Genomic DNA, 12,135 nt, shown 5'->3' with positions numbered 1-12,135 from the left:
TAGATGTACTTTGATTTCTATTTTGGGTGAGCAGGGGCCAGCAGGGGTTGAGCCAGTTCCCCATGGCAGGGTCTAGGGAGGGAGCGCCACCTCCACCCCCTGACTCACCTCAGCAGGCCACGCGCCTGCCTGGGATGTGAGGGGGTGGAGTGGGGCAGAACCAAAAATTATAACTCAAAGGTGGGTGCAGGGAGAGGGGTAGCTAAGGGCTGTGTGCAGGCAGGGGGGTAGCTCAGGGTGCAGGGAGGGGATAGCTCGGTGCAGAGAGGGGGGTAGCTAGGGGCTGTGTGCCTGGAGGACTCCCCTGCAGTCTCTGTTCCCCGAGGGCTCTTCCAGCCACAGAGCCGGGTCCTCCCACCTGGGTGGCTCTTACCAGCAGCATGAGCAAAGGGGGCTGGGAGATGAGGAGCAGCTTCAACCCCCTGCACCAGCAGCAGCAGGAGACAAGGGAACACCGCAGCTGCCTGCTCCTTGACGCCAGCCAGAGCAGCAGCTGTCCTGCACTGCCTGGCTCCTGCTTCCTGCCTCCAACCTGGCCAGGGGGTGGGGAGAGAAGGAGGTGGTGGTGGTGGTGGTGTGTGTGTGTGTGTGTGTGTGTGTGTGTGTGTGTGTGTGTGTGTGTGTGGAGCTGCCCTGGGATTGCCCTGTTCTTGCACTGCAGTTTTTTTTGGGGGGGGGGAAATCCACATATCCCCCCAAATCTGCCCATGGGCTCAGGGCTTCTGCCCTGTGGGGAGAACCGGGGCTTGGGGCTCCAGAATTCAGCCCTGCTGCTCCTGGCATCTGCCCCGCATGGGGCACCGGAGATCAGGGCTTCAGCCCTGCGGTTCCTGGCTTCAGCCCCACAGGAGGTGCTGGGGCTTGGGCTCTGGGTTTTAGGTGTGGGGCCCCTTGGCCCCCCTGAAAGGGTCCATGGACCCCCTGTTGAGAAACACTGCATTAAAGCATATTTCTCCAAAATAAAAATAAAAATAAAATCATATACATGCTTTTATATTTTCTTCCATCCTCTTTTACCGAAATTTTCTTCCTACTATAACAAACTATAGGACTGATACAGGAGTTGGATTTGCACTATCACTTTGAATTATGGAGATAAGTCAGCACTACAATATTTAATAAAATATGTACTCACAACGGAAACCTATAATACAATAATTCAATACAGTATATATTTTTTCTTTTTGTTGTTGCATGTAAATCTAGGTACTAATTATTTCTCCTTGGGAAATCTTGTAGTGATGACAATTCATAGATTATAAAGCCAGTGTGATAATTTGATCTGGCCTCCTGTATAACAGACCATAAGACTTCCCCAAATTAATTCCTGTTTAGATCATGTCTTCTAGAAAAACATCCAAACTTGATTTAAAAATTGCCTGTTATGGAGAATCCCCCATGACCCTTGGTAAGAGGTTCCAGTGGTTCTCTGTTAAAAAAAATTACACCTCATTTCTAGTCTGAATTTGACAAGTTTCAACTTCCAGCCATTGGATCTTGTTATATCTTTGTCAGCTAACTGATGAGCCCCCTATTATCAAATTTCTGTTCCATATATGGGCATGCACAGATTGTGACCAAGACACCCCTTCGCCTTCTCTTTGTCAAACTAAATAGATTGAGCTCCTTGTATCTTTCATCATAAGGCATGTTTTCAAATCCTTTAATCATTCTTGTGGCTCTTTGCTGAACCCTCTCTTATGGCTATAAGTAAGTTCTACTTGGGCATTATGAGATCAATAAATATTCATATTTTGATAATGCAGGCAATGCAGATCCTGAAGGACAAGGTTTCTGTCAAGCAGGCTTCAGCTTAGATTTTTACAAGGTAAGATTCTACTTTTGAACTCCTTGGAAGAAATTTTATGCTGACGTATCCCGATTGATCTCTTCCTTCATCTATTCCAGTCCCCCTGATTGGAAATTCATCCCCTTCTTATTTTGAGTAACATTTTTCATGAAGTTGCTGCTGTGATGTTACACTCCATATTCTTTATGGAAATATGCTTATGATATGGATATGACATAACCGAGATGTACTTTCTGCAAGATGGCTCATGTAAGGTATCGTTGGAAAGGTTATGATTTACTAAATGTGTTTATCTAATTTGTATTCATGTATCATTTTTGTATCTGAAGCTGGGAATATTGACCATGTCTCTGTATTTCAAATGGATGAGGCTAAACAATGCTAGGGACTTCTTATTGAAGAAATGCACACAAGCATAAGGATTACCCCAGGAACTGTGTGCAATAAAAACCTCTCAAACATAGCTCTATACAATGGGAACTGTTTGACCCAGGTCACAGCAAAAAACTTTCCAGCAAGTGGGGGGAAGATATAAAACAGGAACAATGACAACATGAGGGGTCCTAACTCTCTCTACAACAACACACCTGAAAACACCTGAGGAACAAAGCCTGAACTGTAAGAAGTACTGGTCATAGACTCATAGAAGATTAGGGTTGGAAGAGACCTCAGGAGGTTATCTAGTCCAACCCGCTGCTCAAAGCCCGACCAATACCAACTAAATCAGGCTAAAACCTGGGAAAGCCAAGGCAACTTGTGCCTTAAGAATCTGCCAGCCTATTTATCACTCAGGGTGAGAATATGCTAATTTGTATCCTACCTATCTAATGTGTCAAGCTTAATTTGTGTGTTTTGTTTCATTTGCTTAGTAATCTGCTTTGTTCTGTTTGCTATCTCTTTAATCACTTAAAATCTACCTTTTGTAGTTAATAAAATTTGTTTTGTTTATTATTAAACCCAGTTTATGCAATTTTTAATGGGGGGGGGGAGAAGTCATGCATATCTCTCTTCGCATTGAGGAAGAGGGTGAATTTTATGAGCTTGTGCTGTACAGATATTTCTATATAGTGCAAAACACTAGTATTTTGGGTTTGTCTCCCAAAAAAGGTGGTCACGTGAGTGCTGGGGAGCCCTCTCACACAGAGCTGACTTCAGTCTGTGTCTGCAGCAGGGTGTAGCCCTACTTGTGTGTGTATGCTGCAAGGGGCTGGAGGGAACCCAGGCTGGTTGAGCAGGAGAGGCTCAATTAAACCCCAATAAGTCAGGTGACATCCCGGGGGTGGGCAACCCATCACAGCTGCAATTTCTCAAAAGTTTTACAGACTTGAAACTTCCCAGTTTAATTTCAAAAATAGATAAAAGCTGTTACAGATAACTTGTTAGATGCACTCCCATTGACTTCTCCTGAATCCATCCCAGCCTGTGCTATAGCATTATTGTTGCTCTGGCCATCCAAACCTTCAGAATCGACTAGTGATTTTGGTTGTGTCATGGGATGCATAGACCTTAGGCAGGCCTGGCAACCAAGGGGTTAATGAAGGAACTGCCCATCAGTGCTGATTGGCAGCCTCTGAGCAGCTGGTTGAATAAAAGAACTGAAAAGCAGAGGGGTGAGGTGGCTGCCAGAGGAGGCAACAGACCCGAGAAAGAAGGAGCTGCCAGCAAGCTGGTGAGAAGCTGCCTCGGAGTGACAATGATCTAGAGAAGGGACAGCCAGAGCCACAGGCTTCAGAAGCGTACAGAACCAAGGGATGTAGGAAGGAGCTCAGAGTATAGCAGGAGAATTTTGGAGGATTCTTCCTGTCTGGGTTAAGGGATCTGAGCTGAACCCAGTGAAGTGGTTGGGCCTGGATTCCCCTACCAACCCCTTAACAGGGACTTAAGAACCAAAGGGGGTTTCAGGCCTATTGATGGCAAGGGTCTGATTACCTTTGTCAAACATAAGGGCTTCCCTGTACACCCCCATGGGACAGAAATAAACATCCTTATCTCCAGAATAGGACTACAGAGATTCAGAGAACCAGGGTGGGTGCCTGCCGTGCTACATCCTGTCTAACCAAAGGGGGGCAATGGTGCCCCAGCCCAGGGGGTGCCTCCATTTTCGTATGCCCAACTTAAGTCACTCACCAGGGCCTGATTTTTAGAACGTGCTGAGCATCAGCCCTTGAGTGGTTTTTTATTTTTGTTTGTTTGTTTTTTGTTTTTTAAATCCAAGCAATTTATAGGAGGATTCTTTCAACAGCAGGCTAATAATTCAATAACATTATTTTTTTCTGGGGGGCGGGGAGAGTGCTTTGAAAGTGTGTCCAGTGCATTCCCCTATGCCACCTAGTAACAATACTATGGGTCCTAGGAATATACTTTATAGCTAGTGGGTAAATAGCAATACTAGACCACCAGAGCGTCACGTGTGTGTCTAAACACAGTAACCATACATTGTGTTTCTGAGACGGATTGTTATCCATTTTACATTCATGTTATTCTTTTCACCCAATTAGCCTGTGTCGAAGGGATGGCTATAAGGTGGCTATTGCCATGTCGGTCTGTGAAGCATTGTTTTGGATACATTAGGCATCACTGACCTCTTTTGTGTTATCTTTATTTTTTTTTTGTTTACAAAGAAACAAAGCAGTCTTTGAGAAATGTTATTCTGTAGATGCCAAACATATTATTGCCCTGATGATTCAGGAAAGCATCCTATTCAGGAAAGACACTTAAGCATGTGTCTTGACTTTAAAGTTAATCTCACACTCAGCCGCTTTCCTGAAAAAAGTGTGGATTAAAGCATGTACTTAAAGAAGTGCTTTCCTGCATCGGGGCCTATATCCTGTACCATGACCCTGATTTTCCTTTTGTTGTTTAAATAAAACAGGACAGTTGTTTAGATATAATTGTACTAAATGCTTTTCCTCTGCATGTTATCGATTTATAATTTAACATTGTTCATGTCTGTTGTTTTTGTAGAATGGGGACCTTATAGTAGGAGGACCTGGGAGTTTTTACTGGCAAGGTATGTTCACTCAGTTAACTTCAACCAAAAAGTAAAGGCCAGGTGTCAGGAGAAAGTTCATCCTGGATTCCTATTATTTTCGAGGTGTAAGGTCATCTGTTTGAGTCTGGTGTCACTTATATATGTGTAAATCAGAATAACTGCTCTGAAGTCAATGTAGTGACTCCTGTGTGTTTAAAAAAAAAAAAAGAATGAGATCAGAATCAGGCCATGGATTCTATAGGAAGTGAAATGAGGTAAATGTTTTACTGTTGACATTTTGCCTCTTAATGGACAAACTTAACTTTATTTTCATCTGGAATTGAAGTGACAATTGCACAATAGAGAGAGTACGTTATGTGTGACATTTTCATAGCATAACGTACAGTTTGAGATTTTTAGATTGATTTCTGTCCAGACATTTCTAATACCCCATCTCATCATTTTGGTATCATGGTGCCACGTATATAGATGAGACCTGCATTGCTATAGGTAAGGGCAGAACATTTTTGCCCCTCCCTTGATTTAACCATTATTACAGTAAGGCGCATTCTTGGTGTCTGCCTACCAGGAAGACATTGTCAAGCCATTCGGCAGCTCCATTATTGTGGGGGACCTATGTAATGGGTTTTGCATTGTGTCACTGAAGGAGAAAGATTCTGACTCATTTTGACTTCTGATGGAATAGAATTCCATATCTCTGAACTCTCCTCTGAGAATACACTGCTCTTGGGCTATAGGATCCCATTGAATTATAGCTGTTATGGAAAGGCTGTCACTGCAAGAGCATGATCTAGGCCTAAGTAGGACTTGGAAGGTCTGGGCCAGCACTTTGAAATGGAATGGAGTTGTGCTAGTTATGGTTAATACCATATTGTGTTCCATATTGTCTTCCTGTTTCTGAATGATATGGAAATGCATTGGTTTAAATATTCTCAGGAAGCTCCCAGAGTGGCAGTGGGAAAGTATTGCAGTGGCTATGCACTGCTTTTCTCTGCTGCAGCAGTCTGGCAATATATTATTATGGATATTGGACAGTTAGTGATGAATCGAGTAAACAGTGTCTTGAAATTTGTGTTTAATCTTAAATCTTAAAAACTGTAGATAACCCTGCATTTTAAGGAGTTGGCTCTTCTCTGAATTCCTTTACTCTATGAAATTATTTGAATACAGGTCAAGTAATCACCACCAGTATTGCAGATATCATTACGGACTATTCATTCAAGGATATTCTAAGGAAACTGACAAGAGAAAAGCAAACTGGAGTGGCACCACCCATATATGATGACAATTACCTAGGTAAGATGTACAGTCTAGAGCAGGGGCCAGCAACCTTTCAGAAGTGGTGTGACGAGTCTTCATTTATTCACTTTAATTTAAGGTTTCGCGTGCCAGTAATACATTTTAACATTTTTTAGAAGGTCTCTCTCTATAAGTCTATATATTATATAACTAAGCTATGGTCCTATGTAAAGTAAACAAGGTTTTCAAAATGTTTAAGAAGCTTCATTTAAAATTAATTAAAATGCTAATCTTATGCCACCAGCCTGCTCAACCCACAGCCAGCCTGGGGTTCCGTTCACCTAGGCCAGCAGCGGGCTAAGCAGGACCTGCGGCCGGGACCCCGGCTGGCAAGGGGCCGGCAGCCAGAACCCCAGACTGGCAGTGGGCTGAGCGGGGCCGGCGGCTGGGACCCCAGACCAGCAGGAGGTTGAGCGGTTTAGCCTGCTGCCGCTCAGCCCACTGCTGGTCTGGGGTTCAGTCCACCGGCTCCTGCCAGCCAGGGTCCCAGCTGCCAAGCCCGCTGCCAGTCTGGGATCCCAGCCCTGCCCATATAGAGTGGGTACCTACCTTCTCCCTGGTTCTAGCCCATTCTCTTCCTCTCTCTCTCCACTTAGCTGAGGGTGAGAGTGCACTGAGCACAGGACTGGAGGTGAAGGAGCAGGCTGGGGATTGGGGTGTAGGGTCTGGCTAGGAGCTAGAATGAGGGAGGGGGCTCAGGGTTGGGGCAGGAGGTTTGGGGGTGGAGCGCTTACCTGGGCAGCTCCCATTTGGTACAAGGGGTGCAGGTGAGAATGTGGGAGGGTGGGGGATACAGGAGCTCCCATTTGGTGCTCAGGGTGGAAGTGGAAATGTGGGGGGGTGCAAGAGTCAGGACATGGGGTGTGGGGGGGCTGGGTATGTGTGGGAGGTGTAGGAGTCAGGGCAGAGGGCTGGGGGCATGTGAGGGGGGTGCAGGAGTCAGGGCAAAGGGTGTGGGGGATGCTGGAGTCAGGGCTGGGGTCGTGGGAGGGTGCAGGGGTCAGGACAGAGAGCTGGGTGTGTGTGGGGAGGTGCACGGGTCAGGGCAGAGGGCTGGGGGTGTGTGAGGGGCTGCAGGGGTCAGGGCAGAGGGCTGGAGGTGTGTGAGGTGGTGCAGGGGTCAGGGCAGAGGGCTGGGGGTGTGGACTAGGGTCACGGGGGTACTCCCAGCCCCTTGCCCTGAGCGGCTCACAGCAGGGGGCTGGAGGGGATATGCCCTGATTCCACCCCCCTTCCCCACGGCCTTATCCCCACCTCTTGTCCGCCTCCTCCCTGAAGCAGCGAGTGCACTGCAGCTCTGCTTCTCCTGCTCCACTGCAAGGGCCATCAGCTGATGGGCTGCAGGGAGGGAGAGGAGGAGGGGCAGGAACGCAGCACGCTGGGGGAAGAGGTGGGGAGGGGGGAGCTTGCCAGCCCTGCAGCAGCAGCTGGCAGGACCAAACTTCTTCACCGTGCCCCCGGGGGGGGAGGAGGGCAGAGAAGAGCGGTCCGGGGCAGGCAGGATTTTTAATGGCAGGCTGCTGCCTGCCGGGGTCCTGGCCTGGGTTTGGCAGAGGGCTGAGCGGGGCCGGTGGCTGGGACCTGACAGGCAGCAGCGTGCCATTAAAAATCGGCTCGCGTGCCATCAGTTGCCGACCCCTGGTCTAGAGGCACTGAACTTACCTGAATGAGAAAGCAAATCCTAAATTATGAAGGCCCCAATCCTGTAAACACTCTCTTGACTTTAAGCACAGGAGCAAGGAATCCCATTCAGTAATTTGCTAATTATTTTAATGGGACAACTGACATGCTTAAAGTTAAACACAGAAGTGTTCACAGAGTCAGATCCTAAATGACTAGCTAACTAGGATGCTATATTTATGCATGGGTTTTAATGTACTTAAGCAAGCATACTAACTTTTCATGTTTGCATCTTTTTTCAGTAGGGGGAAATGATTTAGTTTACTGTAATTAGGGACTATATCAACTGTTAAGAGAGGGAAAAGAAACCTTTTTTGTAATACTTTAGTACAGTAATGCCTAAGGGCCCAATTCTGTTCTCACTATCGTTAAGGACAAACTATAATTGACTTCAATGAGAGCAGTAGTGGGCCTTGATTATCCAGAAAGCATGGGGGGCATGGATTTTATTTGGATCATTGAGAGGGAAGGAGCCTTTTGGCAGCAAGATGGCTTCCACCATGCCAGAGGCTTGTTGTCATCCTCCTCCTTGCAATCCTGGCTGAGGATCTCTGCTCTGCCCCACTCCGTCCCTCCCATGACAGTGGGGCTGCAGAGGGCTCCCTGCACTGCCACAGGTGTCATTCAGCAGCAGGGAGGCCTTCCCTGCAACCAGGGGCTTGTCCTCCTCCTTACAGCCCTGGCCCGGGCTCTCTGCTCTATTATCCAAACCTCTGCATTATCCAAATCCTTTCATTGTTCCCCAGCATGAGATACAGGCTGCAGAGGGTATGTATCTCATGTTGGGGGTTGAGTAAGGGGTTCAGATAATAGGGTTTCAGATAAATAGGAGTAATCTGTACAGAGAAACCTAGATCTCTTTGAGTACATGTTTTAAAAGATAGCTGGTGGCTCCTTCTCTCCAGGAATTGTGTGTAATATGCACATAACTCTGCATGTAACAAATGTTGCTTTCTTTTCAATGATTGTAGAAATGATGCAGTGAAGTTTGAAGGCAGTGATATATGTCCTCTCGCATATGCTTTGTATTTGGCTTTGCAGTCATGGGCCCAATCATTAGTCCTTACTCAGTCAATGGGCATTAGGCGCTTAACCTTATGTCCTTTTTAGGGCACGTATCGGCATCTTTAGATGCCTAAATAGCTTTGGAAATCTGATCCTACATATAACAGATACAATTGTGTGATTGTGCATCATAGTGGCAAAAAAGGAATATAATAAAAAAGCTGTTATCACAAAGGATGTAGCATTTGCAGTTTATATTTTCAGGTGAATTATAAAGTATTAATGTTTAACAGCTGATTTTGGGATGCAATTGAATAGCAATGTGTTTCCTAGTGATTTAGGCCTGTAGAATTATTGTACTTTTGAGACTTATGATGAAGGTAGCCATAATAACTTGACAAATGATTTTCCTTTCCCACCCACCCCCCAGTCTTAGATATACTAGTTTATAAAGTTTTCACAGAGATTATTGAAAGAGAGGACAAATTTGGTTGCCCTTCCAGAAGCATGTTTCTTTGGAAGTCAATGATTTGTCAGGTTTCATGCTTGTAATTTATTCTTAAACCAGGATACTCAGTGGCTGCTGGGGAATTTACTGGAGACCTTGAACAAGGTAAGAAGCAAGTCAAAATGTAAAGCATATGACTGTGTGCATGTCTGTTTATCTATTTCTGTTCTCTAAATGGGAAAATGGGTCTTAAACATTTAAAATATTAAAGGGTGGGATAATGAATCTCTACCCAATGTACTTGGGGGCAAATCTTTCCCTGGGATGGTACAGCAAGGGAAAGCAGAGCTGCAGTAGCCCAAACCTGTGCATCCCCAGCCATAGGTATCTTTCTGCCTAGGACAAGATTACACAGGTAGGGCTGGGGGATAGCACTCTTAAGGCCACATCTGCCAGCTAACTCCAGGTGCTTCTGAGAGAAACACTGTTCACTTGGGATCCTGGATGTTTCCTAAAAGCTACAGACTATATCACTTGAGGACATGGTGCATGGGACAGCTTGTTAACTGTTCCTCCTCCTAATGCAATGTGTTCTATTCTGTTCTTGAGTTACTGCTTGTGTAGTGGGAAGGGGATCCCTATACTCTCTCCTCTTCCTGAACCTTGCATTTCAGAGCAGAGCTGATCAGGGTTGAACTCTTAATATTAAAAATCTATATTTAAAAGAAGAGAAAAAATTATACAGGCAAATGAAATAAGGAACAGATGATCCCCTGAATATGAAAAGGCTTAAAGGCACATGAACAAAAATGCCTGAAAGAGAATAATGCCTGAGCCTCTTTTAGAAGTGAAGGCTCTTTCTTGGATCAAATACATTCTTCAGTGGGGTATTTTTATAACAATTTGCAGGTACGTGGCAATTTCATCCAGAAGATTACACACAACACAAGATTATACACAAGTTTAATCCAATTATTTACAAGCTACATATCTATAATGGATTCTTCACCGACATAAAACTCTGCTGCCTCTAGGATAAAATGGATCAGCAATGTAACAGAAGACAGCAACAAGCCCTACAAGTTTAGGAGAATCAGTGAGGAAGAATTTTCAACTGCAATTACAGGGAAAATGTTTTGTAGCTAGGCACAATGTCATTACCCAAATTAGAAGTTGGCTTCAACTCTGAGGTTCATGTTGCTCCCCTTGTGACTTCGTATCTTAATTGGTCTCATATGGTGAAGAGCTTGGTTTTATGGTATATCTGACCTATGCCTCAAGCAGCACAGTTCCCTAGTAGTATGGTTAAGGACTGAATCAGAGCATCAGACAGCACCACCTATTCAATTAGCAACACCACTTCCTCCAGTGTTCAGTAGAAGACTTAGCCAAATATTGACCAGGCCTGACCCTGTCTAGCTGATATTCGCTGAGCTCCGAGCCCCATGTGATGTGGCAGCAGAGTTTAGAGCAAAATGACTTCTGAGGTTAAAAAATAATCACATTTACACAGCAGCAAGTTCATCCAACCGTATTCATTTATTTCCAGAATTATTTTGAAATTGAGCAGTATACCCAGGCACTTGGTTCAGCTGAAAAATGCATGGCCTCCTAGGCAGCTCAAACCTTAGGAACTATGCATTTTATCTCAGGCAGGCCAGATTATTTGTCGGAAAGGCTGGCCTATGAAAATGGACTATTTAAAAGCACGAACAGCTCCATAGCCAAAACGTGCAAAGTCAGTTGGGATGTGGAGAACTCATGCAAATTAACCCAGTTGCCCCCAACTGCTGCTGCTTATTCCCTGTAATTTTGGAATTCCTTCTCCTATAGTGTTAAAGTTGAAGTATACAGTAAATGTCATCTAGAGGACACTAGGGAGAAAGAGACCTCTGTCCTAGTGTAGACCGAGAGTTCAACATTTAATGATGTAATATTTTGTGCATATATCTAGAGAATCTGATAAGCACATTATATACATTTAAAAATCTAACGTCAATTACAGGGGTCTTTGATACAGCTAATAGACAGCATACTCTCAAATAATAGGGGCTGTATGGTAGCAGACAGTGCTCCAATCAGCTAAAACAATGTATGCATTAATTAATTATTTATCTTTTCAGAGTTGGTTGCTGGAGTGCCAAGGGGAGCACAGAACTTTGGCTATGTATGTATTGTACCCACATTTGATCTGATTAGTAGTAAAAATGCATGTCTGTGTTGTTTTGAGGAGGAAAGGCTATATCATGTTTTTATGCCACATTGTATGCTGCATTCCTTATCCGGGCAAAACTCCTATGGACTTAGACTCTGATTCAGCAAAGCACTTAAGCATGTGCTTAACTGCTTTCCTGAATTGGGCTTTAAAGCTCAGGCTTTTATTTATTTTTGAAGTCTGTATGTGCTGTAGCCAGTTACAAGACTGCTTTGAACTCTTGTGCCAGTATTTCTGTAGCTGCAGACTCAAATCCAAATTCACCCCAAGTCCATGGGTATTTGATATACAGTTCTGGTTGTTCCCATGATGAAGAAACATCCAAGTCTACGTAGCTTAGGGACGTTCAGATCTGGTTTTCAGTTCAATGCTCTATGTATGTGTTATGAAACTGTCAGATGTGAAAAGTCATGGTATAAATTCTGAAGAGAAGAGAGAGCAATGCAGGTTGTGAAACAATGCTTCTCCTTATAGAGTAAATACAACAAAAGCCAGGTTTCAGGAACAATCTGCTTGGAAAATTGACAGTTCCCAGCTACAGACCTGACTGTAGTCCTTGCATACCCTAAACGGATTCCAGATTCTAACATCATATTGCCAGATTCCAACCTCATATTGGAACTCACTGCTCAAAAAAAAAAGCACCTATTTATGGTACATATATGCTCCCCCCAGATATTGTAGTA

At 44.6% G+C, this 12,135-nt stretch overlaps 1 protein-coding gene across 1 annotated transcript in view; it reads left to right on the top strand.

Annotated features, from left to right (window-relative positions):
- ITGA8 (integrin subunit alpha 8) overlaps positions 1–12,135 on the top strand; it is a 173,555-nt gene that overhangs the window by 25,785 nt on the left and 135,635 nt on the right. The window contains exons 5-9 of the mRNA XM_038392475.2: positions 1,767–1,828; positions 4,775–4,820; positions 5,973–6,098; positions 9,355–9,399; positions 11,358–11,401. Of these exons, the coding sequence (XP_038248403.1) occupies positions 1,767–1,828; positions 4,775–4,820; positions 5,973–6,098; positions 9,355–9,399; positions 11,358–11,401 (323 nt within the window). The remainder of the gene's footprint in view (positions 1–1,766; positions 1,829–4,774; positions 4,821–5,972; positions 6,099–9,354; positions 9,400–11,357; positions 11,402–12,135) is intronic.

Source organism: Dermochelys coriacea, chromosome 2, assembly GCF_009764565.3.
Source record: "Dermochelys coriacea isolate rDerCor1 chromosome 2, rDerCor1.pri.v4, whole genome shotgun sequence".
Taxonomy (NCBI): Eukaryota; Metazoa; Chordata; order Testudines; family Dermochelyidae; genus Dermochelys; species Dermochelys coriacea.
This window is presented reverse-complemented; position numbering and strand designations above follow the sequence as displayed.